Source organism: Siphateles boraxobius, unplaced genomic scaffold, assembly GCF_051911475.1.
Source record: "Siphateles boraxobius isolate OS27281-9 unplaced genomic scaffold, OSU_SipBor_1 130, whole genome shotgun sequence".
In the NCBI taxonomy this organism is placed as follows: domain Eukaryota; kingdom Metazoa; phylum Chordata; class Actinopteri; order Cypriniformes; family Leuciscidae; genus Siphateles; species Siphateles boraxobius.
The window spans coordinates 11,100,979-11,125,000 of NW_027508734.1; the positions used below are offsets into that span (position 1 = coordinate 11,100,979).

Sequence of the window (24,022 nt, forward strand, 5' to 3'; positions counted from 1 at the left end):
AGGCGCGTAGTGTTTGTTTACAAAGTGACATCGCCAACTACTGGCTTGAATAATACAGCGTTTTTAGTCGGTTTCGTGGATCCGTGTGAACAGGGATCTTTTTGACTACTTTGTCGTCTGTATGCAAAAATGCAAAGTAAAAAGGTTTCTGTTTTTAGAACATCATTGTTGCGTAAACCTACCTTTGAAAACAAGGCACAATTTTTGTTTTAATTTGAAATAGTAAAAACTTGTAGACATTGATTGCACAAAGCCAGACTTGAGGCTAGAATAAACCAAACAAAACATGTAGAAGTAAAAATCTTGCAATTTTATTTGCATATAAAGGCAGCTAAATATATCACAATGAAACCTGAAGAAAAAAAAAGAAGAAAAAATGTATCTAAACCTTTCCAGGAATGAGACTGTAACTGTAACTGAAAGAAAAGCAGAAAGGCATTTACAGTGGCAAGAGATGAAACAACTATTGGCAACAATTTTTTTGTGCTAGCAAGACTGCATTTACACAGTGCAAAATTACAAAAAGAAAAAGAGAAAAACAAAAACTATTATACGCAAGATATCAAAGGACAACTAAACCTGGCTTCGGCAGGTTAAAAAAAAAACAACCTTTGAGATTGTACATTAAAATAATTTTAACTTGAGTACTTGTTTATTGTATGGAACAATACGCCGTAAAGTAGGAACATTTCATGAAAACAGAAAAGAGCATGTGTGCGCTTTACGCACATTTAAGTCATCACTTACAGGCAACATGATATTCTTCAAGAGGCTTAGAACGAACACAATTTTAATTAGAGATTTTACAGTTTACACACATACATATAGATATACTCATATTTTAAGACATTTTCCCATTTCTATGCAGAATGAGGCGCTCCAGAATATACATGAGTTAAAATGCATCCATGTCTTCTCTGCGCTTGTAAGAAAGTGTTCTTTGAATGCAAAAAACAAACAAAAAAAAATCCCCTTAGTTTTGGATAAAAACAATAAATATGACGCTTTCTCTTCGCTAGCAGAAAGAAGGGGCTCCAGCCGGGGGAACTTAAAGCTAGTTTAAGGCATTATATCCCTGTCAGCTAAAAGAAAGCTTAATTATTCTGAAAAAAGAATATACAAAATTAACAATGGCATTGCATACCAACATAATTCGAATATTGACAAAAAAAGAGACAATTTTACAAATTCACAAAGCTTATTATCTTACAGATTTAATCAGAACTTTTCATAAGATTGTTCACCACTTCTGTACGCAAAACACCCCGCATGATCCCGTTCGTCATCAGAAACTTCCACTGAATCTTTTAGCAAAAGACTGGCGATTTCCAAAAGAAACATTCAACTATTATTTTTTTTTCAAAGTACAGTTAGAAAATATAAGGAAAGAAAAGGAGAATATGGCATAGCGCACAGGCGTCTCAAGAGCTTGGGGGGTTTGGGAGGTCGAACACGATGGGAGGGTTGGTGGGTTGAAAGCTGACTGTACAGGTAGAGGCGTTGATGAATGTCGTGTACCCGTCTGTCATAATGCCGTAACCTAGAGAAAAGAGTCAACATTTAAATTCCAAACTTAAAGGAACAATTCTTCCATGAATTAACTTGTGTTAAACAAAACAAGAACACTTTTCTTACATTGAACACAAATTGCTGGTGTTCTCCCCAATTTTTAAAGGGGCTATATGTAAGGATTTTCATGTGTTATTAATCGCTTTTTTTTGCCAAAGTGTAAACAGCTTGTTACGAAACTTAAAAACGAAACCTTCACCGTCTTCCTAGGTTGTCTATGAAAACCTGTAGACTGATTTTTATGTGAAGGATTCGGGACGTTTTTGCCGGGAAAATCAAAAGGATGTGACACATTCAACATATTATGACGTTCTATGTCGTTTTATGACACATGAAACGAAAGCTTATACAATGTCCAGGATAATGCCGAAAGAGATTTCCTGACTGTAATGTTAATATGTCATATACTCATAACAGTGTCATTTTAATTACCTCATCTATCAACATTATGCCGCTGAACTGTAGAGCTTTGTATAACATCCACATTGTATGATCAGAAGCTTTCTTAACTGCTGTTTTCTCCCTGCTGTCATTTTTGTTGTGTTTATTTTGTTATTGTTATTTACATATTCATCTTAATGTTGCTCTCAGGAGTGTGGACGATATCTGGATGTTCGTTAACAGTATATCTCTGCAAAGATATTTCCAAGTTCTTTTCACTTCTAAGCAAAGAACGAAAAAGAACATCGTTGTGAGTATATCGGTACACCGAATCACATTCAGTCTCTTCTACGTTCGTAAGTGTGCATGAGCAATAAGTTCACTTAACGGCCAACGGTGTCACTAGTACCAAGGGTTTCTGAATTCTACATATAGTCCCTTTAAGTTACACTGGACAAACGAATCTGCTAAATAATGTAGACTACTGTTTAAAAGTTTGAGGTTGGTAAGATTTGTAAAAAAATTGAAAGAAGCCTTGCTCACCAAGGCTACAAATCTGATCTAAATTATTGGCTGCCCACACTGTGTAATATCCTTTTGTTTTCCGGAAAAACTGCATTGGATTCTATGGCAATGATGGTGTGTATATGTTGTAGGTATATGACAAAAACAACAACGTGAAGGGGTTTCCACTTGCATTTTTGCTGTTCACACTTGCTAAATATGATTGGATACCAATAGGATTAGCACAAAAATCGGATTTGGACTGACAGTCTGATAAGGCTAAAGTTCATATTCACAAAGGGAATCATGAGTTTGCCCACTGACTGAAAAGATTGTCTGTGCATACAAAACATTGAGTAAACACAATAAACAGTACAAGGCCTTTCCTCGAGTGGAGCACTTGTCTAAATTAGCCCATGGGCCCAGAGACCCTTCTCTCTTTTAAACATGTTTAATTAAAATAATAATAATAATAATAAAAAGTCTCAAACGCTTGAGGGAGGGAGGAAGAGAAGGGATGTAGCACATCTGGTGAACAGAGTCTCAAGTTTAACCCAAAGGCAGATCTCTCTGATCCCTCTTCCCTGGAAAATGCAACCCATATCCACATATATTTATATCCTCGAGTGCTTATGTTTGTGCTGACGTGGCTAATGCTGTTCTGATACACTAAAGAAGGAACAAGCCATTTCAGTTACAAATACAACATGATATACTATAGTATTCTCAACTGTTGAAAAATTGTCAGTGTTTTCAGAGACTGTTCACGTCACGTCTGCCAAGTCAGAGACTGTTCACGTTCCATCTGCCCAGTCAGAGACTGTTCATGTCACGTCTGCCCAGTCAGAGACTGTTCACGTTCTGTCTGCCCAGTCAGAGACTGTTCACGTCACGTCTGCGCAGTCAGAGAGTGTTCACGTTCCGTCTGCCCAGTCAGAGACTGTTCACGTTCCGTCTGCCTTCATGGACCTGGACTATCTGGAACGTCTGGCTCGGATCATGGACATGCCCGTGTCTGCTGTTCCAGAGCCGGAGCCAGTGTCTGCTGTTCCAGAGCCGGAGGCAGAGCCAATGCCGGTTCCAGAGCTGGAGGCAGGGCCAGTGCTCGTTCCAGAGCCGGAGGCAGAGCCAGTACCCGTTCCAGAGCCGGAGGCAGAGCCAGTGCCGTCTGCCTTCATGGACCTGGACTATCTGGAGCGTCTGGCTCGGATCCTGGACATGCCCGTGTCTGCTGTTCCAGAGCTGGAGCCAGTGTCTGCTGTTCCAGAGCCGGAGGCAGAGCCAATTCCTGTTCCAGAGCCGGAGGCAGAGCCAATGCCGGTTCCAGAGCCGGAGGCAGAGCCAATGCCTGTTCCAGAGCCGGAGGCAGAGCCAATGCCGGTTCCAGAGCCGGAGGCAGAGCCAGTACCCGTTCCAGAGCCAGAGGCAGAGCCAGTGCCGTCTTCCTTCATGGACCTGGACTATCTGGAGCGTCTGGCTCGGATCCTGGACATGCCCGTGTCTGCTGTTTCAGAGCCGGAGCCAGTGTCTCCTGTTCCAGGGCCGGAGCCAGTGTCTGTTCCAGGGCCGGAGCCAGTGTCTATTCCAGAGCCGGAGGCAGAGCCATTGCCCGTTCCAGAGCCGAAGGCAGAGCCAATGCCCATTACAGAGCCGGAGGCAGAGCCAATGCCCGTTCCAGAGCCGGAGGCAGAGCCAATGCCCGTTCCAGAGCCGGAGGCAGAGCCAATGCCCGTTCCAGAGCCGGAGGCAGAGCCAGTGCCCGTTCCAGAGCTGGAGCCAATGTCTATTCCAGAGCCAGTGCTTGTTCCAGCGCCAGAGCCAGTGTTTGTTTCTGTGTTTGTGTCTGTTCTTGTGACTGTTACAGTTCTTGTGTCTGTTCCTGAGCCGGTGTCTGTTCCTGAGACGGTGTGTGTTCCTGAGCCGGTGTCTGTTGTACCTGAGCCGCTGTCTGTTGTACCTGAGCCGGTGTCTGTTGTACCTGAGCCGGTGTCTGTTGTACCTGAGTCGGTGTCTGTTGTTCCTGAGCCGGTGTCTGTTGTAGCCGCTGTCTGTACCTGTAGCCGCTGTCTGAGCCGGTGTCTGTTGTTCCTGAGCCGGTGTCTGCTGTACCTGAGCCGGTGTCTGCTGTACCTGAGCCGGTGTCTGCTGTACCTGAGCCGGTGTCTGCTGTACCTAAGCCGGTGTCTGCTGTTCCTGAGTCGGTGTCTGCTGTTCCTGAGCCGGTGTCTGCTCCGCCCTGGCCGCCCGAGGGGTCTGCTCCGCCCTGGCCGCCCGAGGGGTCTTCACCGACCTGGCCGCCCGAGGGGTCTCCACCGCCCTGGCCGCCCGAGAGGTCTTCACCGCCCTGGCCGCCCGAGGGGTCTTCACCGCCCTGGCCGCCTGAGGGGTCTTCACAGCCCTGGCCGCCCGAGGGGTCTTAACCGCCCTGGCCGCCCGAGGGGTCTTCACCGCCCTGGCCGCCCGAGGGATCCTCACCGCCCTGGTCCCCCGAGAGGTCTTCTTCGCTCTGGCCGCCCGATGGACTTTGCGTCTCGCCCTGGCCTCCCGATGAACTGTGTGTTTCGCCCTGGCCTCCCGATGGACTTTGTGTTTCCCCCTGGATGCCCGATAGATTTTTTGTTTTTCCCTGGTCCAAACCCGGGTAAACCCTCACCCCTTGTTCCTGTCTCCCTTCATGGACCTGGCCCACCTTCCCTCCCCCTGATCCTCCACCGTTCCACCTCCCTCCTGAACCTCTTGTATTGTGTTGTGTTTTCTGTGTTTTTTGTTGTTGTCGTGGAGCGTCTGGTAGCCGCTCCGTAGAGGGGGGGGGTTATGTCACAGTGTTGGGTTTGTGTTCCCCTGATGTCCACTAGATGTCCTCCTTTCCCACGGTGTCCTTCACTTATGAACTACATTTCCCACGATCCTTTGTCTCATCATTGCACTCAGCTGTTCCTTATCACTGATCATTGCACTCAGCCCATTCCCCATTATCATTGTCGATTCCCTGTGTATATAACCCTGTCTGTTTCAGTATGTGTCACGGAGTCCTTGTATGTATCACGGTACTTCTGTCATCCAGTTTCCTTGCTTCTTGTTTTGTTCCTGTTCCTGTTCATGTTGGATTGCCTTTTGGATTTTGACCCTTGCTTTGGACTGGTTTACGATTTTGGATTATTCCTAATAAAACTAATGCTTTTGGATTTAACCCCTGTTTCCCGTGTGTGGATCGTGACAGAAATGCATTTCTCACTTTTGCTGATCAGTCATTATTGCATAAAAGCTTATTTGACTTTTGGGTATTAAATGAGGCTATTCACAATTTGGGAATAAGATTAAAACTACATTTAAAGAACTTCAAACGTTTATTCAGCAGAGCTGCATTAAATTAATCAAAATTGACAGTAAAGGCTTTCTCTTTCAAATAAATGCTGTACTTTTGAACTTTCTATTCATCAGTGAATCCTGAAAAAATATGTATCCACAAAAATGTTAAGCAGCATAACTGTTTTCAACATTAATAATAATAAAAATAATAATAATAAATGTTTCTTCAGCAGCAAATCATCATATTAAAATGATTTCTGAAGGATCATGTGACACTGAAGACTGGAGTAATGATGCTAAAAATTCAGCTTTGCTTCACAGGAATAAATTACATTTTGCAATATATTCAAGTAAAAAAGTTTTTAAAATTGTAGTAATACTTCACAGTATGACTTTTTATTGTATTTTTGATCAAATAAATGCACCCTTGGTGAGGATAAGAGACTTCTTCAAAAACATTAAAAAACCTACCTCAAACCTTTTAACAGTAGAGTATATTTAGGCCTTTTTCAGACTATTCAAAGATCCATCGGTCATGCTCATGGGTATCATATAGGGATACTGGTTGGCTCTTTGGTCTACTAGGATTGCACTGGGACCAAAAGTGAGTAAGATCATCCTCAATTCATCCAGATTGTTTAAGTGTGGATCTGAGCGCTCATTTATACTTACACAAACTGAACTATAGGAGACAATGTTAAAATGCTCAAATCAAACTAAAAGTGAAAACGCCCCCAAATAACTTCTGACTGCTACATAAAGCCAGTTTGCAATATTTTTGGCCTCTTTTCTATACTCTGTATTGTGATTATTATTAAAAGCGATTATCCTCACCCATCATGAGTGGACACACCCCCTGCTGCTGATTGGCTACAAGTGTGTTGTGATACTCGGTCCATTCCACTTTCAAAAGCGTTTCTCAGAAAAATCGCTTACTGCACCTTTAATAACTTTGATTATTGATTGAACTTTGGCGTCCTTCATCACGTTGCTATTGCCTCCAGTTCAATCCTTGTAAAAAAAAACACCCTTCAATGATGTTTAAAACCATTGTAGAGCACTTTTTTTTGCTTTTTTATGGCAGTGCCAATTTGTCTTTGTGGTTACTCACCTTCATGAATTCCTCCGAAGACGTGAAGTTTGGGCCGGACTCTCCTTTGGACTGTGTTTAACAGCTCAACACACCCAACTCTTTGCAGCTCCTTCGGTACCCAGTCCCTAAAACCTACACACACACAGACGCACACACAGTAAATCAGTTTCTAATCTTCACTGAAAAACAACTCACATTGTGACTCCTGTCCAATCATTAGTGGTTTTCAACCTAAAGCTTAAAAAAAGACAATAAGTTAGTAAACATCTCTGAGGCAGTTTACTTTACTATCATTTCTATATCATTATAGCTTTTGTTAATATTTTGTTTGGTTTTTGTCATTTTTATTAGTTTATTTGTCTATACTTTTTTTAATCTTAATTACAGTATTTTAGTACTTGAAACATAAGTTGCGATATTTATTTCTTCACTATTTCGACGTATATCAGAGCGAAAGTACTTGTCGAACACGAAAAGTTGGTTTGCTATTGGTCGATCTCATGTGAGTGACAGGTTGTCCCGCCATCACACCAGTAAATACATCATCAGAGAAGAGAAGAGATTCTGCTGTAAGAGGGAGGGGAATTTATTTTGATTATATATTACAAGGGCAAACAAATAAAATTAAAAGAACAATGTTCAGGAATAAATCATTTATAACAAATACTGCAATAGCCAAATAGCAAATTAGATTTTTATGGTGACTTTAAATGTAAATATTGGCTTGACAACTAGCTCAAACTAAATTGTTTACATATATTTTATTTTATTTCAGGTAATACATATTTTATTTCAAATATTAAAAATATATATTTTATATATGTATAATATATATTTATAATATATCATTTTTTATGGTTTTAGTTTTAATAAAAGATAATAACGTTCATGCGAGGATAGATCTTACTTCATATATGTACAAAATGTCATTTTTTCCTTTTCCTATAACTTCATGTGATGGACGGGTTTCTCGACAAGGATGACAACCAAAAATGTTTCGAGAGCTTTTGAATAATTAGATGGAACTCCATTAGGATTGGTTAATTGAACTCACCGAGGGGCGGCCCATGGGTCATGAGAATATCAATGCCCTCTGGGATGAGGTTCCACTTATCGAGCAGGGACTGTCCCCTGGGCAGGTTAAACCCCCAGCCATTAAACCACGGCGTCCTGTGGGCAGAGAGAGAAAAACACATTCATAAGCACCACACATGCATCCGTCCACGCGGCGGGACAGAGACGTACATGCGCCGTTTAAAATGACAGCTGACGGCAGATGTGGAGAAACAATCTCAACCTGTCAAAGTGATCTTCTTTCACCCCCCATCTATCCCTAGAGGAAGCTTCAAAGTGTGAAATGAGAAGGGCTTCACTGCAGGCTGCCATAATAAATGCAAATGCTTTGGGAGAGCAAACAGCCTCCTCTCCCATGACTGCCATGGATTGATAGCTCAAATAAAGCCACAGGGCTGATGCATGTACGACACCCAAATGAAATAATGTGAAAAATGAGCACACGTGTGCGTATTTATACATCTATATGTGTGTGTCAAGCTGAGGGTCTGATAGTGATGATAAATTGAGCATCCATTTGTCCCAGGTCCGGTGAAAAGGACTGATTACTGTCTGTGGAAATCACCAGAAAAGGAAGACTAGCACCCTTAATAGACAATTACAGACAGCACAAGGCGCATTTCATGATAAAAAGCTTTTAGCAAAGCCTAATAGTAATAGTGCTGCATATTTGGGCAGGCAGCTATGATGGATACAGTAAACCGCTCTGTATTTTTATACCATATTAGATATATTTGTAAAGGTACCAGTGTGAAGGACAGTTTTACGTTAGTTACATGTGAGAGCGACAAAGAAACGTGGAGCAATGAGAGAAATATTTCAATGAAACAAATAAAATATCTATGTATTCAATGAAAATATATTTTAATAAAAAAAGAAATAAAAACTACACACACACATACATACATACATACATACATATATATATATATATATATGCAAAGTAGATTTCTAGAAATAAAAATGATCTATCATGTAAAAAGATTTATCATAGATATAGATACAAAATCTACAATGCTTGTTGTTCTCAAACAGGTTGACACTTCTTTCCAAAACAGCAACAGAGAGTGAGAGTGAGACAGGGTTATTTTTGACTCATTTAGCCACAGATCTTTTCTGTATTGAATTTGACCGGGGGGGAATCAGGGTTCAGAAACGTCAATAGGGTTTGTTACAGTCAGGGACTGCCACAGCGACAGCGACGAATGATTATCGAACGGTGGTCGGCAGAGGGGAGACCTGACACATATAAAACTGTTCCTGCAGTCGTTCAATCTCGATCTGCAGGAAGAAGAAAAAAATGGAGGATGGGAGAGAGAATTTACAGAGGTCTTAAGATGTTGTTTCTATAACAAGGAACTGAAGTCTGCACAGAGGTGAACAGATTTATATGAAATTGTCAAAAAATGTGTAGGAAAATGAGCATGTTAAGCTGACAAGGCTGTATTCCGTTACATCCCTAAGGTGAGGATAAGCAGAAATGTGTCTTAGGGGAAGTACAACTCTTAAACAGCTCTGACTTGACATAACTCATAGCGAACCAGGCCATTCTGTGCTGCGGCAGCAATTTGTCACAGACGCGGCACAAAATGGAGCTTTCGTGATAAAAATCCAGCCATATTGTCTTTTAAAAACGAGAAAAAGGATGAGGAATAAGAGCACAGTGAGAAACAAAGATAGCGTATAACATAAATCTACCCTGTATCCAATGACCTGAGAATATTTCACATAATCTTCTCAAATAAATATATTGTCCAGAAAGCACAATGTTCATTCATACCGTGTAGTATATGGTAGGAATGTTAAGGTACAGAAGCTGGAAGATCAGACTGCACAATGGCCCCATTGTTAGTCTCCGTGAATGAAATACACCTTCCATGCGAGTGCATTTGTTAACCTCCATAAAGATTAATGACATCCTGGTCATATAAAGGAAAGCTTGTTTCCTCAGTGGACCCAAGCACATAGGTCTTATTATACTGTACAGAGTAGGAGTACGTTTGTGTGTCTGCTTTGAGGGGGAGATCCGAGGATGGGGTGTCATCCGGCTACACCGACGCACCAGATTAGATAACACTCTCGCTGGTCCACCATCTGCACAATGTCAAAAGAAACTTGTGGGCAGTTTTGACACATGCAGACGAAGATGTAACATGATGGGGAATTTTTTTTTATTCACTGTGCTCCTGAAGATTTGAAGTTAAAAAAAATAAAATAGAGATTTAATAATGCCAGTACACCAAATTTTGAGCAAATCTGAGGTTCATGACACAGATAAAAAATAAATACAAAATAAATAAATAAAAAATTCAAATTTCAGTACAGAGTGAAATAAAGTTCATTATCATTAGGATACTGTAGAATGAGTTTGTAGTACAACAAATTAATGTATGTGCACAAAAAGACAACTTCCTTCAGAACGGATAATAACACTATAACACTTACACCAACTGTCCTGTGGTATTTGATATTACTTGTGAAATAGGCTACATTTACACAGTTATTTTTCAGGACTGACAACAAATATATTCAAACAGGTGTGACTCTTGAATTGCCTTACAGAAGCGAATAAAATCAGAATGAATAACTTCCATATTAAAAGGAAAGTCTTGATTGAAATTGAAAAAAATTAATAGCATAAATACACTGTAGGGCAATTAATGTACCAACCATACTTTATCAACATTTGGCCTCAGTTGGCCTTCTTTGCTGACCACGGTTTGTACGATCATCACACACACAGCCCCTCTGTTCTCTCTTCATGTGTGAGGAACGGATGGAGTATTACTAGCTCCAGCTGTCAGGCAGCAGGACATTACACACCGAGCAATGCAAAGGTCAGAGGCCTGCAAATATAATAGACAAAACAAACAGAGAGAGAGAGAGAGAGAGGGGGGGGCGAGATAACATTGAACTCTCAATACACAGCGCTCCTATGACCCACGCCACAGCACCACGGAGGAAAATCACAGTGTTCCTGAATGTTTACCTCCTCCACCATTACAAAGGAAAGTCCGTAGAGCTTATGAACACAAACACTCCACCCACACTCAGTGCGAGCTCTGCACTTGAACCGGTTACACTATTAAAAACCCCACCAGGGTTTGAGGTCTGACCCTACCATGCCCTAAACAACAGCACTATTTAAACGACGTCTGCTGCCAGAACATGAAAAAGAGTTGAGGGTTTTGTCAATGCTGAGATGTGAACTCCTTATGCTCTGATCATCCATGAGCTTCAGGCATACTGTTTAGACTTTTGAGTATGAGAGAAAGCTGAATGACTAGTTCGTGTTGTGGATTATGAAAGGGTAGAGTTCAGGTAGAGGGGTCTTTAACTGGTAAGAGAATCTGATTTTATCCAGAGGATCTAAATTTAATTGACCTGGATGTGAATGGGGGAGCGTGTATTCACACGTTGCACAGGTAAACTTGCCTTTTGTTTGGCCGAGTCAAGTGTTGCGATAAGATCTGAAACCTAAGTGTGATATACATCTGAGACACCATTAATCTGCTCTGGATGACAAACAATGGAAGAGTATCGAGGAGGGAATTGTGGTAGTGTTGGATGGGGGAGAAAAAAAGAGGAATGTGTGAGAGAGAATGAGATGAAAAACTATTGGAGGTAGAGAAAAGGAAGGAGAGAGAGAAGTAAAGTTTAATGGCTTAAAGGAAGAGGAGAAGAGGAAAGGAAGGAAGGAATGAACTGAATGAGAGAAAAAGAGATGAATGATAGAATGAAGGTAGGAAGAAAGGAAGGAAGGCATTAGGGAAAAGGTAGAAAAAGGATAGATAGAGGACACGAGGAAAAGGAAGAAAGGTCAAGAAAGGTTATAGGACAGAAGGTGGAATAGGTGGCAGGAAAAGTGGAGGAATGAATAAAGGAAGGAACAAGGAAGGAAAAAATAAAGGAAGGAAGTAGGGGAGGAAGGACATAGGAAGTAAAACAAAAAGAAATAAGGAAGATATGAAGAGAGGAAGGAAAGCAGGAAGTAATGAGAAATAAGAGACAAAGAACCAAAAAGAATGAAAAAAGAAAGGATGGAAGGTGGCGGAAATCATTGAAGAAGCAGAAAAGGAAGGAAGGAGGGAAAGAGGAAGAGGAAAAGGAAGAAAAAAAGGAAACAGAGAAGGAGGGAAAAAAGAAATGAAAGAAAGAAGTGTCAGGAACAGTGGAGAAATGAATTGAGAAACAAAAAAATAAAGGAAGGAAAGAAAGAAGGAAGTTAAGTATAAGGAAAAAATTATAATAATGGAATAAAGGTTAGTGACGGCTCATTCATGAATGATCTGTTGATTGCGTCTGTCATGTGACAAATGAATGACAATATTTATGTTCCCAGTAATTATCTTTGGCTGTTTTACAATGATTTCTTAATTCAGAATATGATCAAGATTGCGTAGGTGGATGTGTTCTGGGAATTTGGCTGTTAAAAGTATAACATTTAAAGCCACTTAAATGAACGAAACGACTCGAATAAAGATTTGTTTATTTTGATGAACAAAATCGAACGAGAGAGTCAGTAAAATGATCCGAACTTCCCATCACTAATAAAGGTAGGAAAGAAGAAAAAAAGAGTTGTAAGGAAGGAAAGAAAGAGAAATAAAGGAGGAAAGAGAAAGAAGAACGAGAGAAAAAGGAGAAAAGGTAGAAAAAGGTAGCAGATATAGTGGAGGAATGAGTGAAAAAAGGAACAAATAAGAAAAAATGAAAGAAGAGTAAAAAAGGAAGGGGGGAGGGATGGAAGGAAGAAGAGAAAGAACAAAAAAGAAAAGGGAGGAAAAAATGAAGGAAGGAAAAGTAAAAAAAGGAAGAAGGAAAAAAGGATGGATAGACAAGAAAGTGGACAAGAACCGTGGAAGGAGGGACGGAATCAATAAAGAAGCAGAAAAGGAAGGAAGGAGGGAAAAGAGTAAGAGGAAAGGGAAGTAAGTAAACAGGGCAGGAAGGAAACAGAAGACAAGAGGAAAAATGTGAAAAGCACGAAGAGCTGTAGGCAGCGTGAGGGAGTGAACGACGGGTCATCATGTGACATTGATCCAGCACACTGGAGTCCCTGGAGAGAGTTACAGTGAGCGCTCCATTCATCTGCTCCCTCACCTCACCCTCACTGCAGCACACAGGTCACCCAAACACCGGCCTAATTGATTCGCCTGTCAAACGCAATGAAGGGTTGGATGTTAATAGGGGTTTTATTTGTCCCGAGGGGGGCCGACCCGACTGCCACAGGACAGTATATTTATCTATCCCCAAACACGTGTAATGCCCTGTTTCAGAGCGCTCATCTCTAGGTTATCAAGCACCCACAGTCCCAGTCGTAATCATAGCCAATGCCCCGACCACTGATTAATGACCTCTCGGCCCAAGGCCACTCGCAGGTTAACTTAGGGGAGGAGATGGGGGCGGTTATAAGGGGGTTTGTCTCTGTTTGGGACACTGATAATGACCTGTGCTGGATTGTAACGAATGGATACGGGTATAGGGCGAGGGAACGAGTGAGTTTATAGAGGTCCTGGAGGACAACAGGAGTGAAATAGCTGCATAACTGTGGGGCAGGAATGTGGTGAGGTCCTCAGAGAGAGAGAGAGAGAGAGAGAGAGAGAGAGAGAGAGAGAGAGAGAGAGAGAGAGAGAGAGAGAGAGAGAGAGAGAGAGAGAGAGAGAGAGAGAGAGAGAGAGAGAGAGAGAGAGAGAGAGAGAGAGAGAGAGAAACTAAAAGCCAAAGTAGACTAGAATGTTATCTGACCCTAAAAAGAGATTATAAATTAGCAGAATATCTCTCTACTGTCAGAGATAGAAAGCAGAGACAGATCCTAACCAGGTACAGGCTCAGTGATCACAAATTGGCAATTGAAACAGGAAGACACAAAAAATCATGGCAACCAAAAGAAAACAGAACATGTGATCACTGTTTGACAGGTGAGGTTGAGACAGAGATGCACTTTCTCCTACAATGTAAAGCGTTCAAAGACACAAGGAACCTTTACTTTAACAAATTTAACTATATAATCCCAAATTTCAAAGACCTGAATGAAATTTCTAAATTAAACTTTATCCTGGGAGAAGGAGACAGAACTTATCTTGCTGCCAAATATGTACAAACATGCCACAACCTGAGGGGCAGTGAGTGACCGACACACACACACAAATATATCCAAACATTGTGTTAAATGTTTATATATATATATATATATATATATATATATATATATGTATATATATATATATATATATATATATATATATATTTTATTTGTATATTTTGTATATGCTTTGGCAACATTGTTTCAAAAACTTTCATGCCAATAAAGCCCCTTTGAATTGAATTGAATTGAATTGAGAGAGAGAGAGAGAGAGAGAGAGAGAGAGAGAGAGAGAGAGAGAGAGAGAGAGAGATAGAGAGAGAGAGCACTTGGATGCAAAAAAAATATTTTAGACTTAAACTTAGAATTATTCCAGTCCCATTTGAATCGGCTCCGTCTATTTGACGCACACGTGTATCACTCGTTCAAGTCTGTGAAGTTAAAAATAGACTTGCTTGCCAGAGGTCTCGTTAGACTTCCATATTGTCCGTCATTCAGGGTCGTGCAAATTCCATCATAATCTACCTGTCATTTTAATTTTCATATTTGAATGATAACATGCCATTTAATAGGCTCTGTTTTTGTTCACATTTTCATTTTTATTCACAAACTTACAGGACAAGCATATAGGCAAGATAACGCAGTTATTTATTTATGAAAAGAAAGTTGAACACAGACCCTGCGTCAATTTTCAGGTTTCATCATGAATGTTTGTCCAATAAATCGCAATAAGCTTTTAGCTTTGTTGCTTTTGATATGAAACAAAGTCTCAGCTTTCAAATTATGTCCATTTTATCTCAAAATTCAAACAATAAATACCGTTTATTAGCACTGTTAGGGTAATACTTTATGCAAAATGGAAATACTTGCGTGAATTTGTAACAATTGCAGGTAAGTGTACATTCAGTTTGTGTGCTAATGAAAACAGAACTTGAACGCATTAAATCACACACATCTGATGTTACACTCCTAATATATATGGATATAAGGACCTAAAATGAACACTCGCCAAGCACAAATGCGAGTAAAAATTGACGTTGACGAGTATATGAAACGGTGTCAATCGTCAGTTGGTAGTGTGTAGTATAATTACACATCGCGTACAGTATCAGTATATTGGATCCGTGCAGTATAATATATTTCTGCTGTCTGTTTTCAATTTCAATCAATAAAAAAAGGACAACAAAAATAAATCACTCACTGCTCTTGACTGATTAACTTTATTAAGTATTAATTAATATATGTTTCATTTATACAGTATCCAGTGTTATTTTACATTTATTACTTGAAAACTACGGTTACTTTTCTTTAGTAATGTTTTAAGTTTATATTAGTTAGGCTACTAGTTTTAGCTGTGGTTTTGGAATATAGAATTGCGAAATTGGAATATAGAATTGTGATTTTCACTAGTATCTAAAATGATGTCATAACTTGCTGTTTTTGCTAAATCAGTTTAATGGCCGGTAATAAATATTTATGGCCATTAAATTTTCTTAAGTCACTGGGCATTGGCAGGTGTGGCAAAAAAAAGATAGTTTTGCCATGATTATATAAATAAAATGTGCATATAAAAATGAGTCTATTTACAAACCCTGTCCACCTTCTGAGTGAACTCAAGACACATTGGGTCCCATCTGTATTTTCGTTCGGACCACTTGTGATCGGATCACCCAAGACAGGTGTAAATACCAGGTGCAATCCCAGTCTTTGTAATATGATCTCCAAATTCAGCATGTTTTGCATAACAGTGTCGACTACATGTCTCAACATTTTGGAAACTGAAGGAAGAAAGGTACAATCATGGTTATGGGGGGAATGAAATGGAACTGAGCAAGAAAACAAGCCCGCATTTTTGACTCTCAAAATACCGGTTGTGGGTTTTCGGAAGAGGTGAAAGAAAAAAACAGCATCAGACATGACCCAACTGTAGTTTTCACAAAAAATACAGCTCATTAAAACACATCCGACACATACACACGTGTGTGCGGGAACAGACGTGCACACACAACACACACACACGCGTCCCCCGGGAGCTCATCCTGCAGAGCGCCATGAAGGATTAAAGCAGGCATCAAAGGGCACGCAGCACCAGTGAAATATTCAGCAGTCTCTGCGGGAACCGGGAGCTCCGGTGCATGTGTGTCTTGCACACGCACAGAAAAGTCAAAGCCGAGGGATTCAGTACCTGAACCCTCTACAGAGAAAGTGTCAGACACATATTAAATATTTAACCAGCTCAACAGGGCTGGAAATGACTTCACACTATGCATATCAGCTCCACAGCTGAGGAGAGAGATGCCAAAAAAGAAAAAAGCTCAAGAGGAGATAAAAAGGTCTACGAACTACAGCAGAATTATTGAAGTAATTAATGATCTTTAAGCAGGGAAACCATTTTGTGCTGTGTAAAATATATAAAACCATTCAAGAGCACAAACGGTAAATAATATCTCAGTGAGCCTCATAAAATGTGTAATTAAATATAAAAATAATAACAAAAATCTTTCTCATTAACATTATTAATCTGCACTTTCTTATTATTCTAATTATTTTTAAATCAGCATAAATTAGAGGCAGGTCAGCAAATACTACCATGCATTATACATATTTTATTAATTAAATGTATCATATTTTCCCCCATTTAAGTATTAACACATTATATATATGCAAAAAGAATAAATATATATATATATATATATATATATATATTTTTTTTTTTTTATTTTTTTTTTTTTTTGCATTACGGTAATGAGAATTTGAGAGGAAAATATTACTGACTGTCAAGAAAAACAATGTCACAATGCAAAAAATCTTAATAGCTCTTTATAAAATATAACACATTATTTTTGATTTTGGGGTAAAATATGATCCAGACCTGTTCTTGACAGGTTTAGTGTGTTAAGTGAGGCTTACGTCAATATTCACAAGGACACAAAAGATTTACAATGTAGAGCAGAATTATTCAAGTAATTAATGTTCATCCAGGAGGGAAAACATATTGTGCTGCGAAATATAAAGAACAGTTCAAGAGCACACAGGGTAGATAAATGTCTAGACGTGCTAGAGAGAACGTGTGTGTGCGTGTGAATACACAGACTGTATGTTTTTCGGGTCACGTAACAAAGAGCAAGTGTGCTCTTTCCAAGCCCATATGCCTCCCTCTCGCTCCTTTTCTTCCCTCTTGGCAGGTATAAAAAGCCTCGCGGAAAAGAAAATGAAGACCTGTGCATTCACACATCAACGCAGGACGATGTGACTTTGAAATATGGATCATTTCAGGAAGCCAAAGAGTAATAAGAGCCCGATCTGATAGACAGATGGAAAGACACAGTTAGCCCTATTCACCCACCTCAACCCTATTCACACACTAAAGTCTTTTCATACACACAAAAGACCCACAGAGACCCCGGACTGCGCTCTGTTTAACTAAAGGAGGGCCAGAGGTGCGGTAAGGTTACCTGACCTACGATACATGATCCATAGATAAATGGTGAAGGAGTAGGGTGGAGATCATGAAGTTTTCAAAAACTTGATGCTGGTCATGCTTAGTTTATTATGTGAAAATGTTAGCTTAGTTAAGCTACAGTATACTTACATTACAAGGACACATAGCCTGGAGCAACCTTGGGGTCAAGTGTCTTGCTTCTTTTATGAAATTGTTTTATGGCAACCATTTAAATTGCCACAATGTCAGTTAAAGGACACATGATCTGAAATCCATTGCTTGTTATTTACACCAAATGAGCTAAAACATTATGCCTAATATGCTGTTGGTACTCCGTGTGCTGCCAAAACAGCACCGACCTGCTGAGACATGGACTCCACTAGACCCCAGAAGGTGTCCTGTGGTATCTGGCACCAAGACGTTAGCAGCAGAAACTTTCAAGTACTGTAGGTTGCGAGCTGGAGCCGCTGTGGATCAAACTTGTTGGTCCAACACATCCCAAAGATGCTCAATTGGTTTGAGATCTGGGGAAATTGGAGGCCAGGGGTCGGTTGCACCAGCTGTGCGCAAGTTACAACTTAGCCTAGTTTTGACGTAAATGGGCACTAAGTTACAACTTACGCACTACTAAATATGTTTGCATTGTCCAATCAAACTTAGTTGAAGCGCAACTCTACGTATAAACTAAATATTTACGGAAGCCTCCGATCAGGAGTTACAGTTGGGATAAAATAGCCGACTGACTGAACTGCATCAACAAGCTCTTGTTTTACCCAACAGACTGTCATTTTTTAGACATATAATAATGCTCACATTTACACTCACTTACATTTCAAGAGAGAGAATGTTATGTTACTTTGTTAGTGGCTCTTCAACACGAACATCTGTCCTACATCGCGCCGCTGTTCATTGGTCCATATTGTTCATGTCAAATAAAATCAGTCATAGGCTAATCAATGAATGTCATTTCAATGTTTTTTTTAATTTAATGGAAATTTATTTTTACCATTAGTGGGTGAGGCAAAATAAGTTAGAATGAAGGATAAACTGAAATTCAATTTCAACATCAATCGATGGGTCATATTATGCGATTACACATTACTTTATGAAGAGCTTATGAACTACTAGCTACGTTCTGTCTAAAGAACAAATGCTGCAACCGAATAAAGAAAAGAGTTAGTTACAAACTAGCTAGTAGTTACTGAGCCTCTAGTGTGGACTTTACATTCCAATTTAAGAAAGAACTTACGAACGGCTGGTGCAATCCTACCTAGGGCAACACCTTGAACTCCTTGAACCCAAATTCCACAAAATACTGTTCTTGAACAATGTGTGCAGTGTGGCAGGTGCACTATCTTGCTTAAGAAGAGGCCACTGCCACCAGGAAGCACCATTGTCATGAAGGGGTGTACCTGTTCTGCAACAATGATTAGGTAGGTGGCACGTGTCAAATATAGAACCAGGTTTTCCCAGCAGAACATTGCCCAGAGCATCACTCTGACTTCTGCATTCCTCCACTGGCTTGTCGTCGTCTCACAGTGATCTCGGTGCCATCACTTCCCCTGGTAAACGCCGCACACGTACACGGCCGTCATTAACCCACAAGCCTTACCTTTTCAGAGATACTCTGACCTCGTCGCCTACTCGCCTTGCCATAACAATTTGGCTCTTGTCAAAGTTGCTCAGATCTTTATTCCTGCACATTTCTCCTGCATCCAACGGGAATTGTTCCCTTACCATCTAATCTAACCAGGCCTTAATATGTGGCCTTGTTAGGAGATGATCAACGATATTCGCTTCACCTTCACAACCAACAGATGTCTGTTGCAATCAAATTAATTTTTTTATTTAACCCCCTTGACCTGCAAGACATCTTGAAATCAAGAAAGATCATGTTGATCAAGAAAACAATTCAACAAAGGCATCAGTAAACTATTATAGAAAGTTTATTAATATACATTTAAGTGATTCTGAAAAAAGCAAAGTTGATGAGAAATGGAAAAAAATCAAATTGTCTTTAAACTTTCGTCTTCAAAATTATTCAACCCCCAAGTGTTACATTTTGTGCAGAATGTTCTATTCTTTATAACCTCTAATAAACCCTGCCAGTAAGTGCTTAGAAGCTTCTGTCACCTCTCTACTGCAATATTGGCCCATTCCTCACTTGAAAAAGCCTCCAGATCACTGATAATCTTCGGTTTTCACATTACAGTTTCTTTCTTCAAATTCCACCAAATATTTTTAATAAGACTTAAATCTGAAGACCGTGCAGACCACTTAAGAATATTCTACTGATCCCTGAACCAAGCTTAAGTAGATTTGGATCTGTACTTTGGGATGGCTGTCCTGCAGGAAAGTCTCTGCACCGAAGGCATCACCATCTTTGCCAAAATGGCTTGATACTTCAAAGAATTCATGATGTCCTTCATACAGTCAAGATTACCACTTCAAATCTTCCACTAAATCTCATATGGGTCAATGGCACATTGATGTTTCATGCGTTGCAGGGTTGAAACTTACAACCTTAGGCCAAACTACTTTTTTTTTTTTACACATTTATTAATTTAGCTAACGCTTTTATCCAAAGCGACTTACAATTGCTATTTTTCAGAGGTCGCACGCCTCTGGAGCAACTAGGGGTTAAGTGTCTTGCTCAGGGACACTTTGGTGTCTTGCAGTGGATTCGAACCCGGGTCTCTCACACCAAAGGCATTTGTCTTATCCACAGCGCCAACACCACCACTTTATGGACTGTTGATGTTAAATCAACATAAAACAACATTAAAGAAGAGTAACTACTGTCTGATTCTCTCTACAATGAAGCTCAAGTGTGATGCATTTCCCAGAGATGCTTTTCTATGTACCCATTTAAAATATTCAAAAGAAAAACATTCACCTGACCTTCAAAGAGAAGAGAGATATAACAAAGATGTGCAATATCAGAATGCACCTAAAAGGATTGCGTTTTGGATATAAAGTCTAATGTTTTAAATAAGAACTTAAATCTGAGCTAAACATAAATCTTCAGAAGCATGTGAAGGTCTCCTACTCCTTCCTATGGGCTGAATGTATACCGTTTCAAATGTTTCGGGAAGACTTGGAAAGAGCCCAATAGAAATCATTGTTTTCATTCTCCTACTGTAAGCCAAAGATCAAAAAGAGGTGGATGAAAAAAAGATTACAGAGGAAGATGAGAAAGAGAGCGGCTCACAGGCTGTACCAATTAGCGTCTTGGCATCTGCTTTCCTTTATCAACTTGAGCTTGTGTACTGTACATCCTTACACATACCAACGTGATTTACAGTTTAGAGCTGATTCAAAAACCCACAAATGAAAAGCAAACAAACCTAAACTATTGAAAAACAGCTTAGAATATTTTTTTTTCTGAGGACGTTCACAGGGCTGAGAGTCAAATCTGAGAGAACAAGACAAGAGACAAAAGAGACCATGTTCATTCTACTAGCTTAACTTCAAGTGCTTTTGTAATATAAATGGAGCATTATTTATAACACCAACCTAGTGCACTTTTAAATTCTCAAAGGGACAAACAGAGCGACCAGATTGGATAGTTATATTAGCTGCAAAAACTATGTATGTACTGTTCAAATTTCAAGTTTTGGGTCATTTTGGGACACAAACATACTTTTTTTCCAGCAAGAAGGCATTAAATCGAACAGAAGTCACAGTAAAGACATTTACAATGTTACAAAATATTTATATTTATCAAAGTATCCTGAAGAATTTTTTTTATCATGGTTTTATCAAAAAATCCGTACAAGATCCGTACAACTGTTTTCAACATCGATAATAAGAAATGTGTCTTGAGCACAAAATCAGCAGCTTTAACATCAAAAGAATAAATTACATTTTTAAATATATTAAAAAAATTGTAATAATATTTCACACAATATTACTGTTTTACTGTATTGTGATTAAACAAGTAAAGCATATGAGCACAAGAGAATTTATTTCCAAAAACATTTAAAAAAATCTTGCCGACCACAAACTTGAATGGTAGAATGCTTGAATGGCTTTACTTGTATATATAATTCAGGCATTCATGAATTTTGTAGATTAAATTCGCCTAAAACGTATGTATATTCTTCATGACATACAATTTGAAATGCATTATGAATTTAATTATTATTATCTTGCATACTATGTTCAGCCAGAGAAAGAATCATGTTCTCTTCAATCATATATATGCATGAGTGTCGTAAATACAAGAGGAAAATCTAGACTTTCATGACAATAAATAAATCATGCTTGAAATTGGTCATAATTATGATGTTTTTGGAGTAAAATAGACGTAGGATGTGCATTAGTTGTTCAATTGATGCCATAACTGTGCAAAATTATTCTTGTTTAGCCACAAAGAGTGATGGGAAACCTAGTTTGGTAGCACAAGTCTCATAATAAAACATCCAGCTAAATGAATCATATGTTCTTCTGACATGCTTTATCATTATACTTTATCAACAGTACATAAAACTCTAAATATTCAACATTCACAATCGATAACACACTTACTGATCGATAACAATTTGCTTCAATCGAAATTCTTTAAATGACACGCATCCTCTTTGGAAAGTTTGGCTTAAAGCAAGTTTCCGACTTCACGTCTCCTAACTTCACGTCAAAACTAATGTGCAGATTGTAACTTGGATACAACAATAGATTGCATCAATTAAATTACTAATGAGCATCTTTCCCTCTTCATTTTGCTGTATTAGCACTAACGCTAAAAGCTAGAGCTAAAAGCTTCCAGTCTTTATCAGGAAGTGAAAAAGAGAAAGAAAGAAAGAAATATGGAAATCGCATTTTATTCCAACCAAAACCACTTTAACACGCTTCTAAACTCATAAGTAGTAACTTTAAGGAAGGCAGCATTATTCACACAGATCTCCATTCAGTCTGCTAGAAGTAGTGGCTGTTGGGAGGGAAGAGATTAGAATCAATGCGGGGACACACACAATACAATTCACTGAGCCGTGCACCTTACGGTTTTAGTGATCAACAGGAAAAGGGGGTAAGTGAATAAATGCCCATGTGAGTCAGAAAGAGAGCCACGGTGATAAAGGCTATTGTCTTAACCTTTCTATATTGGGTGTTGGCAGGGTCAGAGAGAATAGGCACTTACAATGGACAGGATGTCATATAAACTGGCAGTTGTTTTTTTTCCCCCATCTGAGTCTTGTGGATATGAACACGAGCAGAAGGAACACCAAAGTGAAACACAAGCAGAAATATTTCAGAATTTTAAAAACTTCTGTTATTTAATATTACATATTCTTCACACAGTGAAGACATGAATACTCGAAAGGCTGCAAAACACCTGCTTATAATCATATATACAATTTTAATTTGTAAACATTTTTATGTTATTATTAGTCTATATGATTGGCTAAAAGTCTTATTTAAAAAAAGTATTTTTTAGCAACAAAATAACAGCTCTGCACTTACATCATTCAGATAAAATGCTTACGAAAAGCAAAGAAAAAAAACTTATTGTGATAAATAAATGTAAATCAGTATTTCCAAGTCCAAAAACATTATATACAGGTCCTTCTCAAAAAATTAGCATATTGTGATAAAGTTCATTATTTTCCATAATGTAATGATCAAAATTAAACTTTCATATATTTTAGATTCATTGCACACCAACTGAAATATTTCAGGTGTTTTATTGTTCTTAATACTGATGATTTTGGTATACAGCTCATGAAAACCCAAAATTCCCATCTCAAAAAATTTGCATATCATGAAAAGGGTCTCTAAACAAGCTATTAACCTAATCATCTGAATCAACTAATTAACTCTAAACACCTGCAAAAGTTCCTGAGGCTTTTAAAAACTCCCAGCCTGTTTCATTACTCAAAACCGCAATCATGGGTACGACTGCCGACCTGACTGCTGTCCAGAAGGCCATCATTGACAACCACAAGCAAGAGGGTAAGACACAGAAAGAAATTTCTGAACAAATAGGCTGTTCCCAGAGTGCTGTATCAAGGCACCTCAGTGGGAAGTCTGTGGGAAGGAAAAAGTGTGGCAAAAAAACGCTGCACAACGAGAAGAGGTGACCGGACCCTGAGGAAGATTGTGGAGAAGGACCGATTCCAGACCTTGGGGGACCTGCGGAAGCAGTGGACTGAGTCTGGAGTAGAAACATCCAGAGCCACCGTGCACCGGCGTGTGCAGTTGCTCAGTGGTCCAAAGTACTTTTTTCGGATGAAAGCAAATTTTGCATGTCATTCGGAAATCAAGGTGCCAGAGTCTGGAGGAGGACTGGGGAGAAGGAAATGCCAAAATTCCTGAAGTCCAGTGTCAAGTACCCACAGTCAGTGATGGTCTGGGGTGCCATGTCAGCTGCTGGTGTTGGTCCAGTGTGTTTTATCAAGGAATTTTGGGTTTTCATGAGCTGTATGCCAAAATCATCAGTATTAAAACAATAAAAGACCTGAAATATTTCAGTTGGTGTGCAATGAATCAAAAATATATGAAAGTTTAATTTTTATCATTACATTATGGAAAATAATGAACTTTACCACAATATGCTAATTTTTTGAGA

At 39.3% G+C, this 24,022-nt stretch overlaps 1 protein-coding gene across 1 annotated transcript in view; it reads right to left on the bottom strand.

Annotated features, from left to right (window-relative positions):
* Positions 1–289: 289 nt before the first annotated feature.
* Positions 290–24,022, bottom strand: part of mpped2a (metallophosphoesterase domain containing 2a) — a 63,413-nt gene continuing 39,680 nt past the window's right edge. Inside the window, exons 5-7 of the mRNA XM_077227904.1 lie at positions 7,911–8,026; positions 6,875–6,988; positions 290–1,540 (exon numbers count right to left, since the gene is read on the bottom strand). Coding sequence (XP_077084019.1) covers positions 1,422–1,540; positions 6,875–6,988; positions 7,911–8,026 — 349 coding nt within the window. The 3' untranslated portion in view covers positions 290–1,421. The remainder of the gene's footprint in view (positions 1,541–6,874; positions 6,989–7,910; positions 8,027–24,022) is intronic.